The sequence below is a fragment of the Stegostoma tigrinum genome, chromosome 18 (genome assembly GCF_030684315.1).
Source record: "Stegostoma tigrinum isolate sSteTig4 chromosome 18, sSteTig4.hap1, whole genome shotgun sequence".
Taxonomy (NCBI): domain Eukaryota; kingdom Metazoa; phylum Chordata; class Chondrichthyes; order Orectolobiformes; family Stegostomatidae; genus Stegostoma; species Stegostoma tigrinum.
In genome coordinates, this window is record NC_081371.1 from 3,203,327 (window position 1) to 3,231,050 (window position 27,724).

General features: G+C 41.6%; 1 protein-coding gene across 9 annotated transcripts in view; it reads right to left on the reverse strand.

Annotated features, from left to right (window-relative positions):
• Nucleotides 1–27,724, reverse strand: part of cnot4b (CCR4-NOT transcription complex, subunit 4b) — a 142,418-nt gene that overhangs the window by 50,992 nt on the left and 63,702 nt on the right. For all 9 annotated transcript variants that reach the window (XM_048549542.2, XM_048549550.2, XM_048549547.2 and 6 more), the window contains 3 exons: nucleotides 26,350–26,407; nucleotides 17,760–18,012; nucleotides 1,856–2,353 (listed from right to left, as the gene is read on the reverse strand). In XM_048549542.2, coding sequence (XP_048405499.1) covers nucleotides 1,856–2,353; nucleotides 17,760–18,012; nucleotides 26,350–26,407 — 809 coding nt within the window. The remainder of the gene's footprint in view (nucleotides 1–1,855; nucleotides 2,354–17,759; nucleotides 18,013–26,349; nucleotides 26,408–27,724) is intronic.

Below are 27,724 nucleotides of genomic sequence, written 5' to 3' on the forward strand. Positions count from 1 at the left end.
TCTGACGTCTGGGATATTTACCACAGCAGTGTTAGCACACAAGGAATCATGACCCAGTAACAGTCAGCGCAATCTGGACAGGGGAGGAGAAAACAGGACAAACAAACAAATGATCTAATATTAGCATAACCAAAGGGTAGCAAGTGATCACCAATCAAGGAACTACCACCTTAGAGACCCTGAGAATAGACAGGGGAAAAGGTGGAAGAAAGTGGGACACAAATACAATCCATAACAGGACTGAAACCTCAAGGGAGGATTCTCAGTTAAGACCTCGGTAATATAACTAGGACTTTTTGTTGGTAGAGGAGCTGACAGGGTTTGAATCATAATCATTGCGTTAATTGGTTTTCACAAACAAATTCTACTTTCATCGTCTCAACGTACCACACCTCGATGATTCTCTCATAAGCACAATCATTAGTTCCAGCTCACTGAAATCTCACTTGCTCAACAATGAACTGACAGCACCCCCTTGTGGACTCATCGGCTTCAGTTTACGAAATAACGTCACAAATACCACAACAGCTTGTGGCACTAATTTATTGTGGAGACGATACCGATCTGCTGCTGCAACACCGATGTGACACAATCAGGATTGATGCACCACATCGAAAAAATGAAAAACTCCTGAGGAAATTTAAAAGCGACTTTCATAAATATCCAATGCCAACTGTTCAACAGAGTATTGTGCCAAACTGGCACTTCGTGGAACACATGCTAAATACAGGAACTGGGAAGACAACGTGTCACCTAACTCGATATTAAATGCCAACTTGTCCGATCAGCATGTTCTTTGTTCGCTCCTACAACGTCTCACATTGTCTAGATATTTGCAGTGGTGCAAAAGAATGAGCTGGCTGATCACAACAGCTTTCTTGCTAAGACATGGGAAACAACCCACTATTTGTTAACCCCTCCAAATGCTGAGGGGAGCAGACTATTTGTCAGTGGGTCTCTGTTTATTGATCCAACACAAATAGAATGCTAGCAATACTTGTTTCACTTCAACACACACATGGGGTACGAAATAACCAAGGTTACAATGGTTAGATGAACTTTTAACATGACAACACGTGCTGCTAGCCATTCAGCACTAGATGAAAAGCCAGCATTAAGCAGAAGAGAGTCAAATTACTCTGGTATACAAACTTCATTCAAGTTTTCTTCAAACTGGAGCTCTCCCACTTAAAAGCGTGACTGCAAGCATTCCAGAAACACACTGCAATGGAAACGTTTCAATGAGATATGCCAGAAACCCGTTCTATGCACACCCACATAATCAATCATAAACATGGCCAGAGAACTCAATAACAAATTCTCAAAGATCGACTGATGTCATGAGTTAAGCAGATGAGAAAAGGGAACAAAAGATTTGAGCTGAAAACTTCACAGGCCTGCTGAGTACAATGACCTTCAAGCATGTCAGTTCATCACTCTTTCGAGTTGGGCAGACAGTGCGGCTTCAGAATCAAGCTGAATCTGCCACTCAATGAGGAGAGATCAGCAACGGGTTTTCCTCCATATGCAGCCCTGTGGTCGGGAGCCTGATTACAACACTTACTTTTAACTGTAAACATAGGGTTGGTTGGAAATCCATATGTGGAGCATCTTAGTACAGTTCAGTTATTTGCTCTGACTTCCAGCTGAGTCATTTGGGAAGCCCTGAGCACTGCTAGGATTTATCAGTGAAGATGGTCTTAGTCAAGTCATACATAAACAAAACCCATCTCTAAGAGCAATTCTAACAATGACCCTTGACAGCTAAGTCCAGTACAAGGTGCTTTTATACATTCATTTGTAAAAGGGTACAGCAAGTTGGTAAATTTAGAATTATCCACCGGTTGCCACCTACCTGATATAGGAATTCCACCAAGTCCTGTGCTGTGAGGTGGTATATTTAAGTCCAAGAAATTACTGTTCGAGGTGGGTGTTGCTGTGTGGTTCAAGTGCATCATGCTATTGTGAGGATAGGCCATCCATGGGTACCGTGCCTGACCCGGAAAACTGAACGAATTGTAGACGGCTCTGTGCTGAAAAGCTGGGAACCTCCGCGGTAATATGGAGTTGGGGAAAGAGTTGCCTATGGAGTTGGCAGTTGTGGCAGCAGAGGGGGTCAAGAAGCCACCAATGCCTTTGTTTGCAGTTTGCGGAGGGGTCTGTAGTGAGGTGAGGGAAGTGAGGCTTGTGTTGGAAGGCTGGTCCTGGACTGAGAGTTCTTTCTCTATCAGGTCTGCTAAGGCTTTCCTGGTGATGTCGAATGGATCAAAACCCAGGTCATCCTCTTGCTGTTTGGAGGAGCCAAACCCAAAAGCCGCTTGCCAATCTGTTGATGAGGATACTGGGATTGTTTCTGCAATTTATTGAAGGAAAGGAGAGAAATGAGTACATGTTTCTCCAAGTGCATTTATATGACCAAGTCAAACACAACGTGTATAAAAGTTCCATCAATTCTCTGCCCATTACTTTTGAACAAAACGCGTGATCAGTCAAGATCCCAGACAGACCTCACGCAAGAATAGCAGTTTCGTGCGTCCATTCAGCTATTTCTTCATTAAGTGTCGATACGAAGGCTTCAATTAGACATAGGAGAAAGCCATTCATGTAAACACCAAGGGCAGTTGTCAAATTCTACAAAGCCCATTCTTGGAACTATTATTGTTTTAAGCTCCTTTTCTGTCCCTTCTTGTTCTCTATTAGCATAATGGTAGTGAACAAAGTGTGCTGAGGTAAATAAATAAGTTAAGAGTAAGGGCAGTAGGTGAAGGACAATTAGCTCAGTGGGGCAAGGAAAATCAGGTCACAGCAAAGTTACTCCATGCTACAGTATAGCTCCACTAAGCTTTAAAGCAGAACTTAAAACAGAGAAGCTACTGCTTGGTTCAGGGTGGAAGACACACTGGCAGACTGTTTACTGTTTACAGCTAACAGCTAGCATTTTAAATGTTGGCCCTGGGATAAATTCATTTACTATGCAATCATAGTTACAAAGCTTTGGTTTCAAATTAATTGCTGCATGGAGCAGAGTCTTCATACTCAAAATATTAACTGTTTCTCTCTCTAACAATGCTGAGAGATGTCACATTTCTCCAGCTTTTCAGTTTTTAAAACAGCCAGCTCCACGTCATATGAACACTGCAATGTGCTAAGCCTGTCACAAGAACAGAGAACACACATCACTCCAACCACATTTCTGCTTTGTTTCAACCAGTATTTCACATGCTGGAAGTTGTAAGAAGTCAGCACCAAAATCCAACATCAGCAGGGAGTAATTAGCTTGGGATGGGGGTCTGGTACTGTTCAATACACACACTAACTGCCTATTTTGTTCCTTAGAGACCCACCTCCAACATTAAAACTATCAACAACTGACTATTCATTCGATATCAACGCAAGATAATTCATCTTAATTAGATCCCAAGCATTGCATCATCTGTTTTCTCGGACATTTGTTTGGGTGGGGGAGGGGATGTTTAAAACCATCTGCTTGCAGTGCTGAAGAAAAGCACTCGGCTTCAATTAAACCTTTTGAGAATGAAGGGTCATGATTTGAGTTTCCTTACGTCATACAGCTAAGACAGGGCAACAAAAGATGTTCTTAAGCTATCATAAATAACAAGACCATGGTAACCCAAGATGGTAGTCAATGCACAGTAAATTTGCTGCCAGCAGCCACAACTGATTGTGTCTTAAAAGGCCAGTGACACAAAACAGACAGGTGTTAGACCCCATGCCCAAGAGTGAGCTTACAGGCTAATCAAACTAACATCCTCATTGATAGATTATGGGCAGGGAAAGAGGATTTACTTCATAAGTAAAGTTCACTGACTCCAAGTCCAGGTCATGGCTTCTTATAACAATTTACAAAGACATTAGGAGCAGCAGCAGGCCACTCAGCCCTTGGTGCCTGCTGCATGCTGAACTGATGTCGTCATATTGATGGTTAATCCTGCTTAGTCAGTCACTATTGGTTTTCTACGAACCAACACAATGAGTGGCATTCCAAATACTTTTTTGATTACTCTGGCTCATCCTGAGATCACACACTATTTTAAAAATGTGACTACTTTCTCCGAACTTGTTCACATCGCAGATTCCAGGAGAAGTGCGACTAAGATTATAGTTTCAAACTAAACCTTGTTATAGTTTACTTGATAACTGTCAGCAAAATGGATAGCAGAATATGCACAAGGCAGCTGCAGATACTAAGGGTAAAATATCTTGTGCATAACTCCAAACAAAAATGACAAACTGCAATGTAAAAGACAGACTGCGATCCCCAAAAATTAACTCAATTTGTCTCAGGAGTCTCCCTATGGGTTTACAGATCAGAAATCTGACCATTTCTGCGACAGCAAAAGGAGTCCTGCCTTTTAAAACAGATACACAACTAAGTAGTTAATTTCGAAACAGAATGAATACACAGTCAAAATCCTAATTGTGAAGGGGCCCATCATTTAGAACTAATTAGAAGCTTTTGACATCACAATGGGGCAGAGGAATGGAACAATGCATCGACTTGGCAGAAGCACGTTTTTGGCTAAGAGTGCGAGCTTTATTTTGCATTTAAAGGTACTGGATTTCATCTGGGAAGAATGAAATGCAGAACATGTATGGACAAATCAGGGCAGGGGCGAGGGGGCACTACCCTTGATAGCCAACTCTGAACAACAGCAACGCAACAGCTACAGCACTTGACTGGCAAGTCAGAGGTCATGACTTCAAGTGTCACAACTGAACTGAATAATTCTGTCTGTGGATATTGTAGCTGCCCACTGGATTATTAAAAAACCCAATTCACCAATATCCTTCATGAAACATTCATGAATCCACCATTTTGAAACATAACTAGGTGACTCAATGTCTTTAAGGCAACCAGTAATAAACACAAAGTGCTGTCTTGTCAGTGCTGACGATGGGTCAATAACAAATCAAATAGTAAAGTTGTTGACAAGATCCCTTTCCAAGGCATTGGTTGAGGATTGTCCTGTTCCTGACCAAGTTGCATGGAATGTTCTAGGCTTAGTCTGAACATGGGCATTGGGTTGCTGATGAAGATGGCATCTCTCTTAACACAGCACACCTATTCCACACTGAGCTGGCCTGAAATGTGTGCTCAAGCTTTTGGTAGAAGAACACTCTTGGATCATTGCTTGAAGTCTAACCGTAATTGCTCTTTTCTCACTTTAAAGGCACAGATAGAACTTTGCCGAATCAAGGCAGGTTGTACTCTTAACTGAAATTAATTTCCAAGTTCAGATTGCAAAAGCAGGGGGTAAACACTGATTATTGCTTTTGTCTGGTAATAAATACCAACCACTCCATTTACTGCTGTCACAACTACTTTGCACAAAGTTACCAGTTGTGACACGGCTGTGCTGTATGCTCACTCCACCAGCTTAGATCAATTTTCCGTAACAGCAGATACATGAAACCACACTACAGTAACTTGATCAGGGTTTGAGTGAAGATTTGTAGGCCGAGTGCTAACGGTAGAGACGTTGGTGTGTTCGCCGAGGTGGGAGGTTTGATAGCACATGTTTCGCCACCTTACTAGGTGATATCCTCAGTGCTATGGAGCCTCCTGTGAAACGCTGTTTCCTTGTGCTGGTTCAAATTTCTACGGCCCAACTTTTGCTGCTTCCGGCTGTATGTTGTAAAACCTGATATACCGACCATTACAGCGCACAGCCGGAACCAGCACCTACCTGGAAGCAGCTAAAACCAGACTATATAAATTCAAACTGACACAAGGCAACAGGGTTTCACAGGAAGCTCCACAGCACTGAGGACATCACCTAAGAAGGGGACACAACATCTGCTATCATACCACCCAGCTCGACGAACACACCAACATATATAGTAACTTGAACTGTGAAAAACACAAAATATCAATTAGAGATCATAGGAACTGCAGATGCTGGAGAATCCAAGATAACAAAGTGTAGAGCTGAACGAACACGGCAGGCTAAGCAGCATCTTCGGAGCAGGAAGGCTGATGTTTCGGGCCTAGACCCTTGATCAGAAATGGGGGAGGGGGAGACGTTCTGAAATAAATGGGGATAGAAGATGGATAAAGGAGAAGATAGGTGGAGAGGAGACAGACAAGTTAAAGAGGCAGGGGTGGAGCCAGTAGAGGTGAGTGTAGTGGGGAGGTAGGGAGGGGATAGGTCACTAGGTAGGAAATGGGGGTGCAGCTTAAGCTGGGAAGAGGGGATAGGTGATAGGTGAGACGAAAAACAGGTTAGGGAGGCGGGGACGAGCTGGGTTGGTTTTGGCATATGGTAGGGTGAGGGGACATTTTGAAGCTTGTGAAGTCCACATTGATACCATTGGGCTGCAGGATTCCCAAGTAGAATATGAGTTGCTGTTCCTGCAACCTTCGGGTGGCATCATTGTGGCACTGCAGGAGGCCCAGGATGGACATGTCGTCTAAGGAATGGGAGGGCGAGTTGAAATGGTTTGTGACTGGGAGGTGCAGTTGTTTATTGTGAACCGAGCAGAGGTGTTCTGCAAAGTTGTGGCACTGCAGGAGGCCCAGGATGGACATGTCTTTGATTGTTGACTGTTCTTCAAATCTTGACAAACATCCATTTAGTTGGTACCTCAAACAAATAAATGTTCAATGGCATTTGACAAACAAGCACAAAGAAAACAAACACCAAAAAAATGCACAGACCCAGCAGGTGACAGGGTTGGTACTGGTGAGAACTTTGGTTGAAGAGATGGGATTCAAGGAAGTGTGTGTGTTGGCTTTTGGCAAGAGGCCTAAGTTAAGGTTTGGAAACAGAGGTCTGGAGGGAAATGAATGGGAAGTATAAATGGACCGGAAGAAATAACAAGGAATTAATGTGATACAGAATATGTAATGGATAAGGACTAAGCACGAGTCAGGAGTTGATAACCTTACTGATTTTGTTTACAACTGTAAACAAGTTCAGGACATACAGCAACGCAAGAATGGAAAGGGCTACAAAGCAATTGTCACGTCATTTGGATGTGGTAAAAGCATGTCAAAAGGTATCAGTGACAGTGAGAACAGAGTTGGATAATGGATCTACAAGTGGCAAACATGACAAAATGCGCAAAGGCGATTGATAATGAAAATTCTTAGTTTGATTTGGCTGTGCCCTTTACAGGCAATGAAGCTTCTACTACTTATGTTGCAATCAGAACCTTGATATCTGCAAGAACGAGAGAGCGAGAGCGAGAGCGAGAGCGAGAGCGCGAGAGCGAGAGCGCGAGAGAGAGAGAGAGCGCGAGAGAGAGCGAGAGCGCGAGAGAGAGCGAGAGCGCGAGAGAGAGCGAGAGCGCGAGAGAGAGCGAGAGCGCGAGAGAGAGCGAGAGCGCGAGAGAGAGCGAGAGCGCGAGAGAGAGCGAGAGCGCGAGAGAGAGCGAGAGCGCGAGAGAGAGCGAGAGCGAGAGCATGGTGGAATGCACCTGTGTTGGGGACGGACCAGGACTTGTGATTGGACAGAAACACTAGCAAAGATATTTCCTGGATGAGGCATTAGCCAAGACTGAAACAAGCTTATCCAAGGAGGTAACATTTTGAATTTAGAAATGCCCCATTAAGAACCTCCCCATCAATGGTACTAATGTGTGACAATACAGATTGATAACCTGAATCTCTCCAGAGTAATACGTTGGCACAACTTCAAGATGTGCCAAATCAAATGGATTTTTCCACCTTGCAGTGATAGCAATGAGCCACAGAAGTTTGCTTAAACCACTGAGCCAGTCAGAGATTTACAGGACAGAAACAGACCCTTTGGTCCACAGGGACCAGATTGCCTCAATAAACTTAGTCCATCTACCAGCATTAGATTCCCTACAGTGTGGAAACAGGCCCTTTGGCCCAACAAGTCCACACCGCCCCTTGAAGCATCCCACCCAGACACATTCCCCTATGACCCACACACCCCCGAACACGACGGGCAATTTAGCATAGCCGATCCACCGAGCCTGCACATCTTTGGACTGTGGGAGGAAACCGAAGCACCCTGAGGAAACCCATGCACACATGGGTGACTGCCTGTGTGGAGTTTGTACATTCTCCCCAAGGCTGTAATTGAACCCAGGTCCCTTGAGCTGTGAGGCTGCAGTGCTAACCACTGAGCCACTGTGCTGCCCATTTGGCCCATATCCTTCCTTTCCATGCACCCATTCAGTTGCCCTTTAAATGTTGTAATTGTACCAGCCCCTGGACTTGCTCTGGCAGCAAATTCCATACACACCACCACCCTGTGTGAGAAAGATGCCTTTTAGGTTCCTTTTAAATCCTTTCCCTCTCATCTTGAACCTACGCCCTCTACTTTGGACGCTCCCACTCCTGGGAGAGGTTCCTATTTCCCCTTTCTGTGCTCATGATTTTATAAACCTCTGTAAGGTCATCCTTCAGCCTCTGGTGCTTGAGAAAATTGCCTCAGCTTCGTCAGTTCCTCCCAACAGGTCAAACACTCCAACATCAGCCACATCCTTGAAAGGGTTCAGAAAAGATTTACAAGTTTCACAACATTATTCCTATAGCAGTCAAACCTGAACTGCATGCAGTATTCCAAAAGTGGCCTGTAGAGCCACAACATGACCTCTCAACTCCTGTATTCAATGCACTGGCCAATAAAGGCAAGCTTTCTTCACTATCCTGTCTCCCTGTGACTCCACTTTCAATGAACTCCAAACCCGCACTCCAAGGTCTCTTCGTACAGCAACACTCCCCCAGGACCTTACCATTAATTGTATACATCCTGCACTTATTTGCCTTTCCAAAAGGCAGCAACTCACTTGATCTAAATTAAACTCCATCTGCTACTCCTCGGCCCATCTGATCGAGACCCCATTCTATTTTGAGGTAACTGTTCACTACACCACCAATTTTGGTGTCATCTTCAAACATGTTAACCATACCCCTAACCATACCCCTACGTTCACATCCAAATCACTTAGCTAAATGAACACCGCTGGTCACAGGCCTCCAGACTGAAAAGCAACCGTCCACCTCTCACCATCTGTCTTTTCCCTTCCAGCCAGTTCTCCCTGTATTCCATGTGATCTAACCTTGCTAACTAGTTTACCATGAGGAACCTTGTCAAATGCCTTACAGAAGTCCACACTGTCGTGTCCAACAATCCTCTTCGTTTCTTCTTCAAAAAACTAAATCAAATTCATGAGATGGATTTCCCCCACACAAAGCCATGCTGACTGTCCCTAATCAGTCCTTCTTTTTCCAAATACTTGAAAATCCTGCCCCTCAGGATTTCCTCTGACAACCTGCCCACCACTGATGTCAGGCTCCCTGATCTGTCATTTCCTGGCTTTACCTTACCACCTTTCTTAAATAATGGCACCACATTAGCCAACCTCTACTTTTCTGACATTCCACCTGTGGCTATTGATGATACAAATATCTTAGCAAGGGGATCAGCGTTCACTTCCCTAGCTTCCCAGCGTCCTAGGGTAAACTTGATCAGGTCCTGGGGATTTATCCACTTTTACGTGTTTTAAGCCATCCAGCACAGCCTCCTCTGTAATTATGGGCATTTTAAGATGTTGTTATTCTTTTCCCCCACATTCTGTATCTTCCATATCCTTCTCCTCAGCATACACTGATGCAAAATACTCATTTACTATCTTCGATGGTTCCACACATAGGTGGTCATGCTGATCTTTAAGAGGCCTTATTCTCTCCCGAGTCACCCTTTTGTCCTTAATGCGTTTGTACAATTCCTTTGGGTGCTCCTTAAACCTATTTGCTAAACTTATTTCATGTCACCTTTTTGTCCTCTTCATTTCCCTCTTAAGTACACTCCCATTTCCTTTATATTCTTCTCGGGATTTACTTGATCTCTGCTGTCTATATCTGACATACGCTTCCTTGTTTTTCCTTAACCAGTGCTTCCATTTCTGTGGTCATCCAGCATTCCTTACACTTACCAGCCTCGCTTTTCACCCTAACAGGGGCATGTCTGGAAACTTTCACATTTTTGAAGGCTTCCCATTTCCCAGCTGTCCCTTCACTTGCAAATATCTGCCAATCAACTTTTGAAAGATTTTGCTTAATACAGTCAAAATTGGCCTTCCTCCAATTTAGAATTTTAACTTTTAGATCCAGTCTATCCTTTTCTATCACTATTTTAAAAGTAATCGAATTATGGTCACAGGCTCCAAAGTGCTCCCCCATCAACACCTGCCACCTGCCCTGCCTTATTTCCCCAGGACTAGGTCAAGTTTTGCATCTTCTTTAGTGGGTTTATCCACACACATTCAGAAAATCCTCTCCATCCAAGTCCTTAATCAAATTACAGTCCCAGTCTCCCACCATAATCAGTTATTCTTACAGATAACTGACATCTCCTTACGAAATTGTTTCTCAATTTCCCACTGACAACGGGGTGTCTATAATACAAACCAAGTAAGATGATCATCGCTTGTTTATTTTTCAGTTCCACCTGAATAGCTTCCCTGTTTTATTCCCAGGAATGTCCTACCATGTACAGCCCTAATGTTATCCCTAATCAAAAATGCCACTCCCCCTCCTTTGGGGCCACCCTTGCTATTCCTGCTGTAGCATCTACACCCTGCACCATTAAGCTGCCAGTGCTGTCCATCCCTGAGCCAAGTCTTAGTAATTGCTATGACATCCCAGTCTCATGTTCCCAACTATGTCCTGAGTTCATCTGCTGGTTAAGCATGATGTCTTTTCATAGTCTAACAATTACACTTCAGATTTTCCCTCAAGTTTGGGTGACAAAATTGATGAAGTCAACTAACTCCCAGTACACGTAAATTGAAGTACAAAAGGTGAAAGGATTTGAATTGGTACTTTTTACTGTCAAGGTCAAAACAACATCTCAACTGCATATGGCAAAGCTTTCCTGCACGAGACAAGAAATGCTTTAAAACTGGTCAAGTGTGCCAATGGCAGTGAGAGATACAAAGATTTAAGGGGAAGTTACATTGTAATGAAAAATTTACATGCAGAAATACAGGAAAGAGTATTAACACCAACATTGACGAATTTGGGCCATATAGCCTGTTTCAGCACCATCCATCCTGCAGACCATTATAAAGGGGAACACATGCAAATGGATGATACCCTGCTCTAATATTACTACTCTGGTCTCAAGATAAGCATTTATACATTCAGCTCACATTCCAATTACAGTAGCGTAATAGTGGAATTCTGTTCAGAGGGCCAGGACGTCATTTGGAACGGTGATCTAATATAGCTAATGTATTATTGCCTTCAAAGCACATAACCCAGTGAACTGTACATGTTTGTAATAGATAAAATGCTTAAATGTGCTTATGTTAGAGAAGTGGTTATTTACTTTAGCTTTTGATTCCGGTTCTCAATAACTTCGAGTTTTAAACAATTATCTGCTAGCAGAAGAATGAATTATGAGTACAGAGGAAAGTTTGAGTGTAGGACTCAAAAAAAATTCACAACTATGCTACAAATTGAATCAGGAGTTTCATCAACATTCCAGTGTGCTGGTTAACATCCTTGCTAAATCCTACATTAGAAGAGTTTTTATTGTTACCAACACAGCTCTGAAGTGACTTTGGATAAGAGGACATTTAAACATATTTCAGTGAAAAATGCATTTCCTAAGTTGGCATTCAGCAGTCAACTCCTGAAGCAGATTCCCTTCTAGCATGAAAAAGTTCACATAGTAAGTAGACAATTCTCTAAACTCCCAATCCAACTGACAACATCAATTCAATTGCAACTGAAGGATTCTAAACCAGGTTAAAATTATTCCTTCAACAAAATAAACTGAGTAATAGACATGCATTTAATATTACAGTAGCAGTGAATAAGGTGTACAATCTCTCCTCCACACCATTACTTATTACTATTTGAAATTATTTCAGGAAGAGGGAGCACTGACAAAGAGAACGAGTGTTTCATGAAATTAATTTTCACACTTAAGGTATTTAGTACATTAGTGGTCCTACATCAAGCACATGATTATGCTTCAGTGCACTACAGAGCCATCAAGCACCAAGTGCACAATATAAACACAAGAGTGTGTGAGGGGTCTGGATGATGCAATGCCTTTGATAAAAGTTGTCCATCTTCAGACAGGCTACAAGTCTTTTCTGCATGCTTGTTCCCGAGATCCTCAGTGAAATTAAATTTGGATAAATCTCAGTCCAATTCCTAATCAATACAAAAACATTGCTTATTTAGCATATCAAGAAGTTGGAACATGGCTGGGTGGAAAATGAACAGTGGCATACTCATGCAAGAAAGAAAGCATGGAACTCTTAACTGACTCCAAAAAGTCATAACAATTCTGACTAAGTATTGACCTTCAGCCAATTAGATTAACACTCATTTCTTAACCTCAATAAACAATCTGAAGAGCAGGATGAAGAGACACAACAAATGCATCAGTCTTTAAAAAGAAAGAATACAAACAGTGAATGTTGAGAATTGGGAACACACAGACAACATGCTCAGGTGAAAGGTGGTCACAAATTGCTGATTCAGGCCAAAGAAAACAGATTATTCATGTATTTCACTGAAGCGTTGTTAGTGGGATTACGATTTTCAGTATTTTGGATTTACTGAAAAACAAAAGGAAAGCTGTTGCAAACTTCACACAGGATAATTCATCACTGAACAGTACATGAATAAACTGGACAATTAAGGACAGATTGGGGAAACATCCAAAGTGTGGCAAACACTAATGGTAAACCAGAGGACTAACAAAGTTTTAGAAACCAAAAACCAAAGTGAAAAAATAAACTGAGGGTATATTTGCAAGTAATAAAGATGGACAGCAATAGCTTCTTCAAAAATGCAGGAAGGAAGTGAGAAGCCAAAGTGAACATAGGCCACTTGGAGAATGAGGTTGGAGCAATAATAATGACAGGAGTTGAATAAATTTTGTCTATTAGCCTTCACAGTAGAAAAGATGAATAGCGTCCAAAGTTAGTAAATATTCAGGGCAAATGGACAGGTTACTAATACAATACCTATCACTAGACAAAGTGCTAGGGAAACTCAAGAGGCTAAATGCAGACACGTCCCTGGACCTGATGGTGTGCACCCTTGGACATTAAAAGCAAGCAGCTACGGAAATAAATTATTTTTCAGGAATCCTAAAATTCAGAAACCCTAAAATTCAGGAACATTCCCAGATGACTGGAAAACTGTCCATGTAACACTTTTGTTTAGAGATTAAAAAGACAATAAAAAAGCAATTACAGACTTTAAAAAAATTAAGTAAAGACATTCAGAGATAGGGGGCCAAGGATGGGATTTGTAGTTAGGCCACACATCAGCCATGATCTTAGTGAATGCTGCAACAGGCTCCAAGGGTTGATTGGCATACTCCTTTTCTTATGTAAGTTAGTTTAATGTCTATTTTTGAGAAATTGTGAGAGTTGATCATAAATGGTTAAGCAGCACATTGTGAAATATATATTATGATCAAGCAGAGTCAGAACATTTGCAGGAAGGGAGATCATGCCTGAAGCTGATGAGAATGCTTTGAAGATGTAACAACCAGGATAGGTAAAGGAGAAGTACTGGATATATTTGCATTTTCAGAAGGTGTCTGAGAAGGACACGTTAGATTATGTAACAAGACAACAGCCTGTGGAGCTGGAGGTAGTATATTAGCACAAATTGAGATTGGCTAACTGATAGAAGACAGCTGGGATGGGGGACATTTTCAGCGTGGCAAACCGTAACTGGTTGAGTGCCAAAGGCAGTGCTGGGGCCACAATTACTGACAATATACAATCATGAATTGTGTGAAGAAAGGGAATGTACTATCACCAAGTCAGCAAGTAACACACAAAATAAGCAGAAAGGCCAAGCAGATGGTCAAGTGTCTGCAGAGGGACATAGTCAAGTTAAGTGAGTGGGCAAAAACTTGGCAGATGAAATATATTGTGGAGAAATGCGTGGTTATGCACTTTTCCATGAAGAATGGAGATATTAAGAATTGTTTAAGTGGACAAAGACTATAGAAAGCTACAGCACCAAGAGATTTGGGAATCTTTACAATGAATCATAAAAAACTAGATCCAAGTTCAGTAGCTTGCAGGAAGGCAAACGGAACACTAGCCTTCATTTCAAAAGGAGTAGAATGGGAGATAGAATTCAGGAGGCTTTGCTAAATTATAGAATGTACCAGTCAGACAATAGTTATAATATTGTACAGTTTTCATTCCTTAGCTAATGGCCAAGAATTATCAAAATATGGGTAGGGAACCTAGAATATAAGTGGAGACCTTATAAAAACATACAAGATTCTTGATAGCTTGATGGGTAGATTTGGAAAGGCTATTTCCCCCTGTGGAAGAGTCTAGGGCCAGAGGGCACTACCTCTGAATAAGGGATCACACATTGGAGTCAGAGACCAGAAGGGCTAAATAGTGATGGCCTCATGGTACTACTGCATTATGGCTACACAGTTCATCTAGGGAGCTTGTTAATGTCCTGCATTCATATTCCACCATGACAGATGAAATTTAATTCAGTAAAGTCTAACGACAACCACAAAACTATTGTTGATTCTTGTAAAAATCTGATTCACTTATGAAAACGGAAAGAACCACAGATGCTGTAAATCAGGAACAAAAACAACGTTGCTAGCAAAGCTCAGCAGCACATCTACGTTCTGCTTGCAAAAAGACCCTGAACTACGTGTTGCCTGCCACTTCAGTGCACCATCTTGCCCCCTGGCCAACTTCTGTCTCTGGCTTCCTACAGTGTTCCAGTGAAGCCCAACGCAAGCTGGAGGAACACCTCATTTTCCGCTTGGGAACCCTACACCCCTCCGGACTCAATATCAAGTTCAATAACTTTAGGGCCTAAACTCTCCCATGTCGTACCCCCCTACCCCACACGCCACATAGCCTGCCATTAGTCACTAACAGTCCCCATTAACACCCCCCTCCAACCTGATCGTTTGTAACTCCTTTGTCTGCTCAACTCTTCGTCTATCTTTGGGCCTCTAAGCTCTTGTTTACTCCCTACCCCACCCACCTCCCTATTTTCTGCATATAAACTGATGTTTTCCCAGCCACTATCAGTTCTGAGCAAGGGGTCACCAGATCCGAAATGTTAACTGTCTTCTCCTCCACAGATGCTAGCAGACCAGCTGAGCTTTTCCAGCAACTTGGTTTTAGTTCCTGAATCACTTATGTCTTTCAGGGAAGCAAAAATATAATCTAGCGACTCCAGATCCACAGCATGGTACTTACCTCTTACTTGCGCTCTCAACAATGAATGGGCGATGCCCATATGTGTAAGTGATTAGAACAAGGAGGGAATTTCTTTGGAAGGTCATGAACCTGTGGAACTCTTTCCCACAAAGGGGTGTTTGGGCTAGGTCGTTAAGTATATTCAAGACTGAGATAGATTTTTATTTCAGTCGTGGAATCAAGGGTTATGGGGAAAGGCAGGAAAGTGTAGTTGAAGATTATCACATCAGCCATGATTTTGTTGAACGGTGGAGGAGGCCCAATGGAGTGGATGGTCTACTTCTGCTCCTATGTTTAATAGTCTTAGCAAATTGCTCTCCAATTGAGCTCAACCATGAATAGGCCTTTTAATAGATTGCACCTTTATACAAATTCAGTCATGGGATATGGGTTATCACTGGCTAGGCCAACCCAACATTTATGGCCCACCTCTAATTACTTGGAGGTAGTTGGGGTTCAACAATGTGGCTCTTGGTCTGGGGTCTATCTATCCATCCAGATCACAACATTTGGAAATGAAGTGACTTTTTACAATAATACATTAAGGTTACATGGTCAGTTTTAGGCTTCTTTTTCATTCTAGATTATCATTCAATTTAAATTTCATCTGCCATGGTGGGATCATTGGAAGAGTGGAGAGGGATAACGATAGAGTGATGCAAAAGCTTAAGTCAGACATCTGATAAGGAATTTAGCATCAGCACATTCAGCCATGTGCCAAGGGGGTGGACGAGGTAAATTACATGGAGAAAATTCACATAGAACAATTATTTTAAAGTATGTATTCAGCCAAATATCAGAAGATTCACATTAGCACTTAGAACTGCCCATGAGAGCCAACTCTTGAAGAAATTTGATTATACTTCTGAACTATCAACCTTTCAAGATCAATCATTACAACAGATGGGCCACCACAAAATGTGTGATGTTATCTCAAGACCAAAAATGGTGCATTACAGCCACATCTTCAGATAAAAATCACAACAAAATTCTTTCCTGACACTATTTCAGAGATAGTAGGAACTGAAGATGATGGAGATTCTGAGATAACAAGGTGTACAGCTGGACGAACACAGCAGGCCAAGCAGTATCATAGGAGCAGGAAAGGTCCTCTGATGCTGCTTGGCCTGCTGCGTTTGACCAGCTTTACATCTTGTTATCTCTTTCCTTACACTATCATTTCACATCTGTGCAAAGGGTGTGCCCTCCTCATCCACAATAGAATGTAAATTTAGGATAAATTTAGATCAACTGAATAAGGGGAATTGTATTAGACAAATTATTTGGATCCCTAGGCCAATATTCTAGAAACTTGTGTTTGAATCCGGTTGCAACAAAAGGTAAAATCTCAGTTTAAAACAAAAATCAATCAATCCACAATCAAATCCTGAAGGCAACCATGTAATCATTGCCAATAATAAAAACCCATCTGGTTTACTAATGCCCTTAAGGAAGACAATCTGTTATTCTCTTGCAGACTTACATACTTTCAACTCCAGACACGCTTATGCGGAAGATTCTGAATTTCTAGGCCATCAAAAGCAGTTCCAGGGAGTGAAGGATGGGCAAAAAAAAAGCCAGTGACTCACAAAAGAAGAAAAACTTGCACCTTACACATTAGCCATCCACTTTTAATGATAGGTGTCTATTCTGTGACCCCCAAGGCCCTCCTCAGCATAATAACGCACAGAGCCCAGGTAATAAGCCCTGTTTAGCTTTGCTGTATTTCAAATTTATGAGCATGGTATCCTTGATAAAGATCTACTCAATTGTACTGCTCGTCCGTGGAGCAACCCAGAATCACTTAGGAGCTACTATTAGAAAATGAGATATGCACAAAATAATGGAGCATCAATTAAAACCTATCACTGGTGCACACCAAGAAAACAGAATGAAAATCTGTTTCATTCTTGAAATACATTACAAGATTTTGGACTTAAATCAACTAGATTTGGAATACTAATGTACTTAATACATCTTACCAAAAACAGATGCAACAATACTCTGAGGGGAAAACAAAAGTATTACTCAATGATATAAAACCTCATGAAATCTCATTAATGGTGAAACAAAGTTACACAAAAATTATGGAAAAATTAGTGCAATAAAAAAATTGACAGGTCATCAGAACATCAACAGTTGGAGGAGTAAACATACATTTTAAGAACGAAGACATTGCAAACAGAACATCCTGGCTATCAACAAATTAGCCTCAATGTGGGCACCAAAAATTCTTGAATCACTTGCACATGAATTCGCATTTGCAAAAATTTAACAGCAGTGCTGACTGCAGTTGGAAGCTTCACAAGGTTGCCTTATCCCAAGCTGAAATGGCAAGTTAATGAGTCAGCAGTTTCAACACAGTACACTCTAAGATGTGACTGGCTCAGCTGCAAATCTGTATTCTGTACAGCCCTGCCAACCTAAGGAAAAAACACATATAATTAAGTCCAGACTCCAATCAGAGAGTCTTTTGATAATATGCCCAAAAAGATCCCCAGATCCAGTGAAACACTGGCAAATGCACGTACCTGATGTGAAGAGACTCTGTGGCTCTGGTGCTGTTGGCCAGTCGTGTGTTGATGGTGATGAAGTGGGATAAAGCAGGCTGTTTGGGAGGGGATTGGGATGTCTGAAGTTACTGTTGTCTGAAAAGAGTGACTGGGATTCTGCTGCAGCCCCCTCGAAAGGGGACCTTGCATTATGATTCGATGAACTAATGGGGACGACTGGGTTGGGTTTTGTTAAGCCTGGGGGTGGTGACGGTGTTTCACTGGTTGGGATCTGAAAAACAAAGACATTTGCACATTAGTATTAACACTGCCGCAGAAGTACAGAGAAAATGAGAAATAAAAACAAAGAAAAAACATCAAATTTCCATTGGCACTGGTCTGTTTCAATAAGAGGTGCAGCTGTCCAAACAGACGCACTCAATGTACAAGTCTTCACAGCACTTCAGCAGATTTGAAAGGTACCTCAAATTTGAGTTGAAAATTATTTGACAAGTAGTTTTCACAGCTTTAAGCTGTGTCTCTCACTAGTATAGATCATTCAGTCTCCAACTCATTCATCATTCTGTGGCTGATTTCATCTGGACTACATTTCTTTTGACGCAAACTAAGTAAATATAACTCATTCTTAAATTTTCTTGCACTCAGACTCCAGATCCTTTTGTAAAAATGAAATTTCTATTAGGTTGAGTATTAAAAGATATTTCATTATTTCACATTTAAGTGTCTACCTTGGAATGAAGGACAAAGGGTACAAATCAATGCTGAATTATTTCCATCCACTCTCATTTCATTGAAGGAGATACAAGCCATATTTATCAACTGGTCTTCAAGTTAACTCTTTTCAACACTTGGACTTCCACATGAGGAACTGTCCTCAAGACTGGTTGTGGGCAAAGGCAGGATACAAATGGAATCATCTCAAGCTTCAGCCTCCCCTTCAGGTCACACTTCTCAATACATCATAGTTCCTTGACGCACATTGGACCAAAGTACTAACAGCCCTCTTCAAAAGCAGCTTTTCAACCATATGACTCAAGGAAAGTGGGGGACAGCCATTAAACAGCAGCTTTCACCACCCCAACACCTCTCCATGACCACACATTTCATGAAGAAATAATCTGATGAATCTGAACACTTCCAAGGTAACATACCCTTCCAAAAGTGAATTAGGAGATGAGGTCTAAGCAAGCTCCATGCAATTGAACTAATTTGGTTCTAGGTATTCCAATCCATCAAGTACAAACTTGTCGTCTGTCTTGTGGTTTATTTTTAACTCATTTATACCTGAAACCTCTTTGCTCCTCCAATTTAGTCTCTCTCGTTTGAAGATGACTTTCTGATTTTGGTCTTTATTAACTGGACCTCATGTTCATTATCATGTATTCCACCTACCTGCTTTCACCCATAAACTCAATCTGATGCAATGTAACCTCCTACTTCCAACCTCGAGATATTCCGCTGACTAATTTAGCAAACATGGGTTTTTAACATTGATCCCTCATCCAAGATGGGGAGAACAGTTACGTTTCCATTCTCCTCACAAACACACCTGTAACACGTAGGCTTCCAGAGAACACTCAGTCTCCTTTCATGTTCCAATCTCCAATTCATTTGCAATCCCCATTAAAGTTGCATCATGCATTATTCAGTCAGAACAACTATCAGAATTACACAGGTCACAGATGACTCTGACTGTGTAAACTACATTTTAGTGCTCAGTTTATGTCCTTAAAATTTCAAGATAAAATATCAAAAAGACCATTCAGGTGAAAACCATGCAGGTGTCAACCCTGCAGCAAAGTGAACATTCTGCTGAGCACTGTGCCTCTTTCTGGGAAGATGCCAATTAGTGGTCTCAGAATCTAAACTGTTCAAATATCAGATTAAGTGAAACACATCTCAACAGTGCCTCCTGCATTTCCTCAATAGGCTTAAAAGCCTTCAAACTAAATTTCTGCTCTGCTTGAAACCCTTCAAATTAATTTTCAGCCGAAGCATTCTTTGAGGTTTTCGCAGAAAATGGATCCCCTGGAAGAAGCTACTTGGAAACTTTCACATTTTACAGGTGGTGTTTCCAGTGTATTTTAAATGTGCCAATTAGACAATTTGCTATTCTGCACAGTGCAATCATGTCTTCATGTACCTTCTTTTACTTGCTAAATTCCACAACGAGGTACAAATGACCTGTTTAACTGCGTAAGTCTAAGCACATTAAAGCACAAATCCTCAACTGTTTCTACGTTCCCTTCAACACCCCCTTCACCCTTTCAGTCGCTGCACTTTTTGCCTTGTGATTCAAGAATACAAATTCAGAAAGGGACTTAATTTTCAATTTCATGTCCCTCTCAAGGGACTTCTGGGATCATCTTAGTCTCCTGGGATTATTTTCTTCAGGAACACTTCAATTCCAACTTTTTTTCTCCGTTGCTGTACCCAACACTCCTCTAACAGAAACAAGAACAGAATTTGCAGGAAAAGCTCAGCAGTCTGGCAGCATCTGCGAAAAAGGAAAAGTCAGAGTTAACATTTCACGTCCGGTGACCCTTCCTCAAAACTGATGATAGCTAGGAAAACATTGGTTTATATGCAGAGGATAGGGAGTAAAAATTAGGTGGGAATAGAGCCTAAAGAGAGAAGAGCAGTAGGATAGACAAAGACCAGATAACAATCTGGTTAGGAGAGTGAATAGCTGTTCATGGGGACTTGTAGTGATGAACGATAGCCTGGCATTGCACACAACCTATGAGAATAATAAGGCCTGCTGTGTGGGGTAGGGAGTGAGGGCACGGGAGATTTTAGGCCCTAAAGTTATTTTACTCGATATCGAGTCGAGTCCAGAGGGTTGCACCGTCCCCAAGCAGAAAGTGAGGTCTTGTTCTTCTAGCTTCTGCCGAGCTTTTCTGGAACACTGCTGCACGCCCGAGACAGAGATATTGGCCGGGGAACAGGGTGGTGTTATTGGCAGGCAACAGGTAGCAGGACAAAGATGTTCTGTGAAGTGGTCACCCAGTCTACACTTCGTTTGCCTAATGTAGAGGAGACCACATTGTAAGCAGCGAACGAAGTAGACTTGATTGTGAGAACTGCAGGTGAAGTGTTCCTTCACCTGGAAGTGATGTTTGGGCCCTTGGGTACTGGGAAGGGAGGAAATAAATGGACAGGTGTTACATCTTTGTCAGTTGCAGGGGAAGGTGCTGTGGGGCTGTACGTGAGTGTTCGGAGTGAAGGTGAGTGGACCAGGGTGTCCCAGAGGGAACAGTTCCTGTGCAAGGCAGACAAGGGAGGGGAGGGGAAGGGAATGCATGTCTGTTGGTGGCATCAGCATCTGATGACCTTCTGATTGTGGATGCTGGTGAGATGGTAGGTAAAGACAAGGAGAACCCAATTGCTGTTCGGCGAGGGAAGAGAGGGTTTGAGAGCCAAAGTGGATGGATCCGGTTGAGGGCCCTGTTGACAATGGTCCTGGGGAATCCTTGGTTGAGGAAGGTGGTGGACATTTGAGGCTCCTGTATCGAAGTTGGCCTCACCTGAACATGTGTTATGGAGATGGAGGAACTGAGAGAATGGGATGGAGGCTTTACAGGAAGCAGGGTGTGAGAATGTAGAGTCCACGGTTGCTGCGGGAGTCTGTGGGTTTATAGTGGCTATTAGTGGGCAGTGGGCAGTCTGGGGAGAAATGGTAACAGCTGTCAAAGAAGGGAAGGGAGAAATCAGAGATGGACCAGGTGAAAACTGAAGCAAAATCGATAAACTTTTCCAATTCTGGACAAGACAGGGAACAGCACCAAAAGTATCATTGACATATATACATTGAAGAGGTGTGGGTGGGCCAGAATAGGGCTGGAATGAGGAATGTTCCATGGGCCCCATGTGGGTACCCACGGGCAGCACTCGGACCTTAAAAGGAGAGGAGTCAAAACTAAACTTGAGGGTGAGGACAAGCTCAGTCAAGTGGAGGAGGTTGGTATTGTGTGGGGATTGTTTAGTCCTTTGCTTAAGGAAGAAGCGGAGAGCCCTAAGTCAGGATCAACTTCTGTTTGACTCCTCTAACAGGTGTTGATTTTGCTGTTACTGTTTTTTCCCTTGGCACTCTACCAAAAACATATTTGCATTTCATACCTCACAACCTGCATTCAAAAGCCATTTAAAGACCTCTCTTGACAGCGTTCCATATTTCCCTTGAATGCCAAACGTTCTCCTGACAGTTTACCTTTCTCACACATGAACAAAACTTCCCATGTGAACAGACGCAATCTATTTACACAATGGTACAAATGATCTTACACCACTGGCACATCTCTCACATTCTAACATTCGAAAACCTGCTGGTCCCCTCTTGTCCACTGGCTTGGAGGGTGAGACTGTACTGAATCTAATGGCCACAACTTCCAAGTGATGACATCACATTTACGTGAATGAGGACAACAGTTGCATGTGACCAGCATACTGCAGTAAGCGTATGTACCTTTATCACTGGTTGAAATTACCTCAACACTGTTTCATGGCATTGTGCAAGAATCTTCACAGTGCTTGCAAGAGTTGAAGGCAGGAGTTCAACATCATCTGGAAGCCATAATTGCATTTAGCACTAAATGCTAATAATGCTCACATACCAAACATGGAGATAATAAACCTGTCATTTTCCCCTCAATCAGCCAAGGAGCCTGGAATATTAAGATGTAAACATATTCTATGTAGAACACAACGTGCCTCCAAGGAAAATAAAGGCAATAAATTTGACAGGGACTCTTGCTCTTTTCCTGGTTTTTCCAACAACCATAGGCACTTATTTATTTTAAGTTGACAACAGATGCGAGATCAGGCCAACAGACAACAGCATCATGGACTTTAAGAATTCAATGAGAACATTACCAGAGTAGACCAGGGATCAACAAACAGATTGCGAAGGGTCACAAAAATTAGGAGTCCAGTTAGCACAGCTGTCTGCCAGGCACCATGTTTTACCACTGAGTGGCAAAAATGTTCTTTGCATCTATATTTACAGTGGGAGGGAGGAGATGTGACCAAGTGGTTTAGCGTTACTGAAAAGGATCAAGAGATGCAGTATCTGGAAATTGGGATTATCGCAACCTGCTATTGACCCTTACACACCAACTCATGCAGTCAAATCCAGCAGCTACCCTGCTGTAACATGCCTGTGCTGACTGTATGACAATGGATGGAATGGATCACCCTAATCAAAGTGTACAGGACGTCAGCTTTCCAGCTCCTACGATGCTTGGCCTGTGTTCATCCAGCTCCACACCTTGTTATCTCGGATTCTCTAGCATCTGCAGTTCCCATATCTCTGATTTGTTCAACTGTTTGATTTAACGCTAGGGTCTGGCATTCCACTGCTCCAGGAAATTAATGTAACTGTGGTACTTCAGCAAAACATGATGGGTTACTCTCGTGCTTGTCATGTAGTGGTTATCATGTTTGCCTCACACATGAAAGGTCCCTGTTTCAAAGCTGGACAGAAACAGTGGTTGCTCCTTTTACAAGTTCTTTATTCAGAGTGGTCGAGGTGTGGAATGCATTGCTGGAGAGTGTAGTGGAGTCGGCCTCATTAGGGGCACTTAAGTGGCCAATAGATGGGTATACGGATGATAGTATAAGGTAGGGGTGGAGGTTTGATAGACCTTAGGATTAGGGTAAAAGTTTGGCACAACATCATGGGCCGAAGGGCCGGTACTGTGCTGTACTGTGCTATGTTCTAAGAGAACACAGGCCCTGAATTTGTGTTGTCATATTTGTTGTGTCAGGAAAAATGCTGACTGCAGCACAAATATGATGACAGCTTAGAAGAAAATACACAAAATGTTAGTATCTGCAGCTTGCAGGAAAAGGAGGATGAATTAATCATCCTGTGAACTGTTCAACGGCATGTGGGCTATCAATTCATTTGCTGAAAATTAATGCTGTTAAGGACCACAGTAGAGGAACCATTATTAGACGAGTCAAAGCAAGCCACATTGTGCATATGAACTCTGAATAATTTTTGGCTTCTAATATTAAAAATAGATTCAATGTAATAACTGCTGGAAGGCAAAAGTGAATATTAGTGAAATACATTTGTCAATGTTGTGAAAGCTGTGATTTTTTTTTTTAAGTAGCAACACTGGCCATCTTATTCTCCGGTGCCTTGGCCTTTGTACAATCTTGTTTATCTACTGGGTTAAACTTTCCGGCAATTAAATCATATTGGAAATACCGATAGTCTGAAATTGTAGTAAGGTTTAATTGAGAGAAAGTCTCATTGGAAGAATTCATGAAATTTATGCATTGGTGCTGATGGATGTGGTGGGTGTTGCAGGGAGTTACTAGTAATCAGCTTTGGAATCAAAAGTCAGTAAGTTTCAGACAGGTCTGTCTCCTGATTCTTGCAAATATGCTTTTTAATCAAAAGTTTACATTCTCATTCATTAACATGTTTGTGCCCCTCTCCAACAAATCCCACACTTCAACATACAAACTGCATATCCTGTTTGGGATCTTTCAGGTGACTTTTCTCCCAGATAACCTATGAATTGTAGTAGTATAGATTATTTTACATTTGGCATTAGTCTTATTGATATTTCTTAGGAGCATTTCTAACTGTTTTTTTTAAACGGACCAATGATCAAAACTAAACTAGCAGAGCATTGTAAGAGCCCAGATTTAGTTTCATGTACCTACATCCCAGTTGTGAGGTACAGGATCCTAATGGTTTCAACAGTTCTCTGAAATATGGTGCACTACTGTATTGAAACTATGATTCCTTTTCTTTATTTTTCGCATTTTTGTTGGAACTAAGCTGAAGTTGAGAGTTGAACATTTAATAGCAGCTTATTTTCCAGCAAGAACGTAACATTTGGTTATGGAAACTGGCCTGGAAAGTCAATTATAGGCTAATGATTATTTTAAGATTACTGCAGACATTTCAGCTCCTTGGATATACTGCACTCCAGGACTGGCAGTCACTTGGATGTTAAATAGGAGACCAGTACTGACCAGCCAAACAAACAGACTTTGAAAAGATAGACAATATATTGAACTGGCTTAGACTGGGCTTTGGGCAGAAGACAACGTGGTTGTGAAAGCTGCTGGAGGAAGGGTTTGAATACTATGTAGTCATATCCAGTTCCTAAATTATTCAAAATGCTGAACAAAAATAGCCCGAGTCTTTAAGACACAAGTAAAAAGCTCCAGCAGTCTGCACAAGATGTTTGCATTGACCAGTGACTTTGGAATTCAAGATATACAGTCCCACATGCTTGTGAACAACTCATTGCCCAAGGACTGGATCCAAGTTTTGAACAATGGTTGCTAAACCAAGTCAAATGGTCAATTACAACTAACTTGCTTTTTAACTTCAGTGTATGTCTCAGAGACAGCACAAGCTCAGGGGTTATGACCGAAGATGGCTGGAAGTAAATTGTAGGCATTAATCAGCTTACCCTGTTAAACTTGGCTTTGCTGAAGGTACAGCATTAATAAAAACTATTAATTTCTGTTGTGAACTTAGTGTCTGATATCTGTTACTCAGTCTGGCTAGAAACAATTCAGCAATTTGGAGGGTCAATGAATATTTTAACTGCACTGTGTTGCGAGTCCTATTCGATATGGCTCATGATCCTGTGTAGCAGATGTTAAACCATTTTAAAATTAAATCTAGATCAAAACAGTTTCAAAATTCTCCCACTTCTCTACCTGCAAGAATGAAGATCCACTGCCACTGGCTCACAAATAAGGTAAATGCTCCAAGTTTTAAAGGACTATCATGAAAGGAGAAAACGGACAGATTAAGCAACAAAGATGTTTGGGGAGCAAACTTCAGAGATGTAGAACAAAGGCAGCTGAAGTCACAAATCAAGGATGGATTAATTAAAAATGGTGTCAAAGAAACAAACAACTGAAGATGTTGGCATTCAGAAACAAAATTAAGAAGTACTGGAAAAAGCTCTACAGGACTGGCAGCATCTACACACAGAAAGCAAAGAGTGATGTTTCAGGTCCAAGGATCTTTTGTCAATTGAGGAATGCACGGACTTCAGGAATTGAGGAGATTGATAGATATACAGCCAAAGCCGCAGAGGGTTTGGAACATAAAAGCAAATTTTCCAATGCACTTATCTGTAGCGCATTTAAAAAAGGAGAGAATTAAGCTGAGCCACATCTGGCTTTATTGCAGCAATGGTTGTTTGGAACAACTATACCTAAGATGCTTGGAAAGGTTGAGGTAAAGCAGTACTAAAGAGCCAAACAAGCTAATGCCTATTCTCGCATTACAAAGAGGTCAGTAAGAGTACTGTTATGAATGCCATAAGCCTACAATTAATCTAGAATGAAGTTCTCATGAGGGTCAAGTCAAGGCATTTAATTGGCATATTCACAAAGGTCTCTTTTGCATTTCGCTGAGTTTTCCCGCAAGGGGTTTGCAAACTGAAGACAGAAAGGTCAAGACTAAATTGGCACATAACCTCAATGAGTCAGGATTCGAAATGCTGGAAAATAATCACAATGCATCAATCAGTAAAAGAAAAATGCCTGGAAGTAAACAGAAGGGTAATTCAATTGGATTAAGACTGGAGTATAAATTCGAGTTAAGAATCCAAACACATCTTACCTGTTGTAAATTGTCTCCATTTCCTAGACTGAGTGCTTCTGGTGGTTTATCCACGGGTCTGCAAAAAATAGAAATTGTAACAAGTTGATAAAGTGTTGTGCTTGCAACAGTCCCGAGTGCCAGTCTGCTGATTTCAAATTTTGTTTTTTTTTTAAAAATCCAGGCGACAAGCAAGGCACTCAGAGCAAGACTCCATCAGCAGTCATGGACGTAAAATCAAAGTGAGGTGAATTAGGAATTAAACGAGAGATTACCAAGCTCAGGTTTTCTACATTCAAGGGAAGAGCAACAAATGAAATAATTAAGAAGCCATCGCTTGGTCTATGTCACATGCCTGAAATCTGGTTTGGCACAGGCATCGGCTCGAGTTGCACTGTTAACCAATACAATTGGCTGCAGAGTGTGAAGATTAAAATTTGAGCAGTAAAACTGTACTTCAGGGTCCAGATGGCCACATTTTCATGATCTTGGATAGAAAAAAAGAGTACTTTTATTAATACACTGACATTGTATATTGGAGCCTTTTTATTGTTAAATACAGTAACGGAGTATTCAGAAATTCCACTAAAAAACGAGACTTGCACTGATGAAAACTGACCAGCTTTTAGTCAAGGTTTGTACTGCAGAGTTTATCCATTGAATGGTGCAAGTTTTGTTCCTTTTCATAAAGCACAGTAATCTTCAATTCAAAGAACTCGTGATTGTTAATTACACAGAATATTTAGTTAGTTGCATTGCATTCTTTGTTTTTACAGATATTTGCTCATTGAAATGTTTAAAAGTTATTGATTAGCTCAAGTCTTCCCAAATTGATATGGTACAATATTAGCTCAAGAACCACCGAGATGAGGACGACTATATCGAACCCAAGTGAAGACCTTAAAATGTGACTCCAAGGATTATCAGCCAGAAATGATCCTGCAGTCTTGCCAAAGCAGCTTAATTCACTTCCCCATTACCTAAGTGTATGATGCTTCTTGTTATCCTGACGTAAAAGTTCATCTCACCAGAGATTATGAACAGTGCTGGCTTTTCGAAAAGCACCATCACTTAGTAATAGATGTTTTATTTCTCCTAACAATGCAGTCAACTGACAGCCAATGATCAGTTTGAATGAGTAGTGCATGGAAACTAATCTTTTGATGAGCTACCGTGTACTTCAGCAGGTGCATCACTCAGACAAAGCCGTTCAAACTCTGGGTTGCTCCCATCTCAGATGATCTCAGCTGCTGTTGTAGCTTGATTCCACAATGGTCAGCAGTCCTCAGCTAGGAGGATTTCAACAGTCGGGACCCTCACTCCAGATCTCTGTACAGCAGCCAGTGATATAAATTGAGTATATGTGCATATTTTGCACTGTGGATGAGACCTTGGT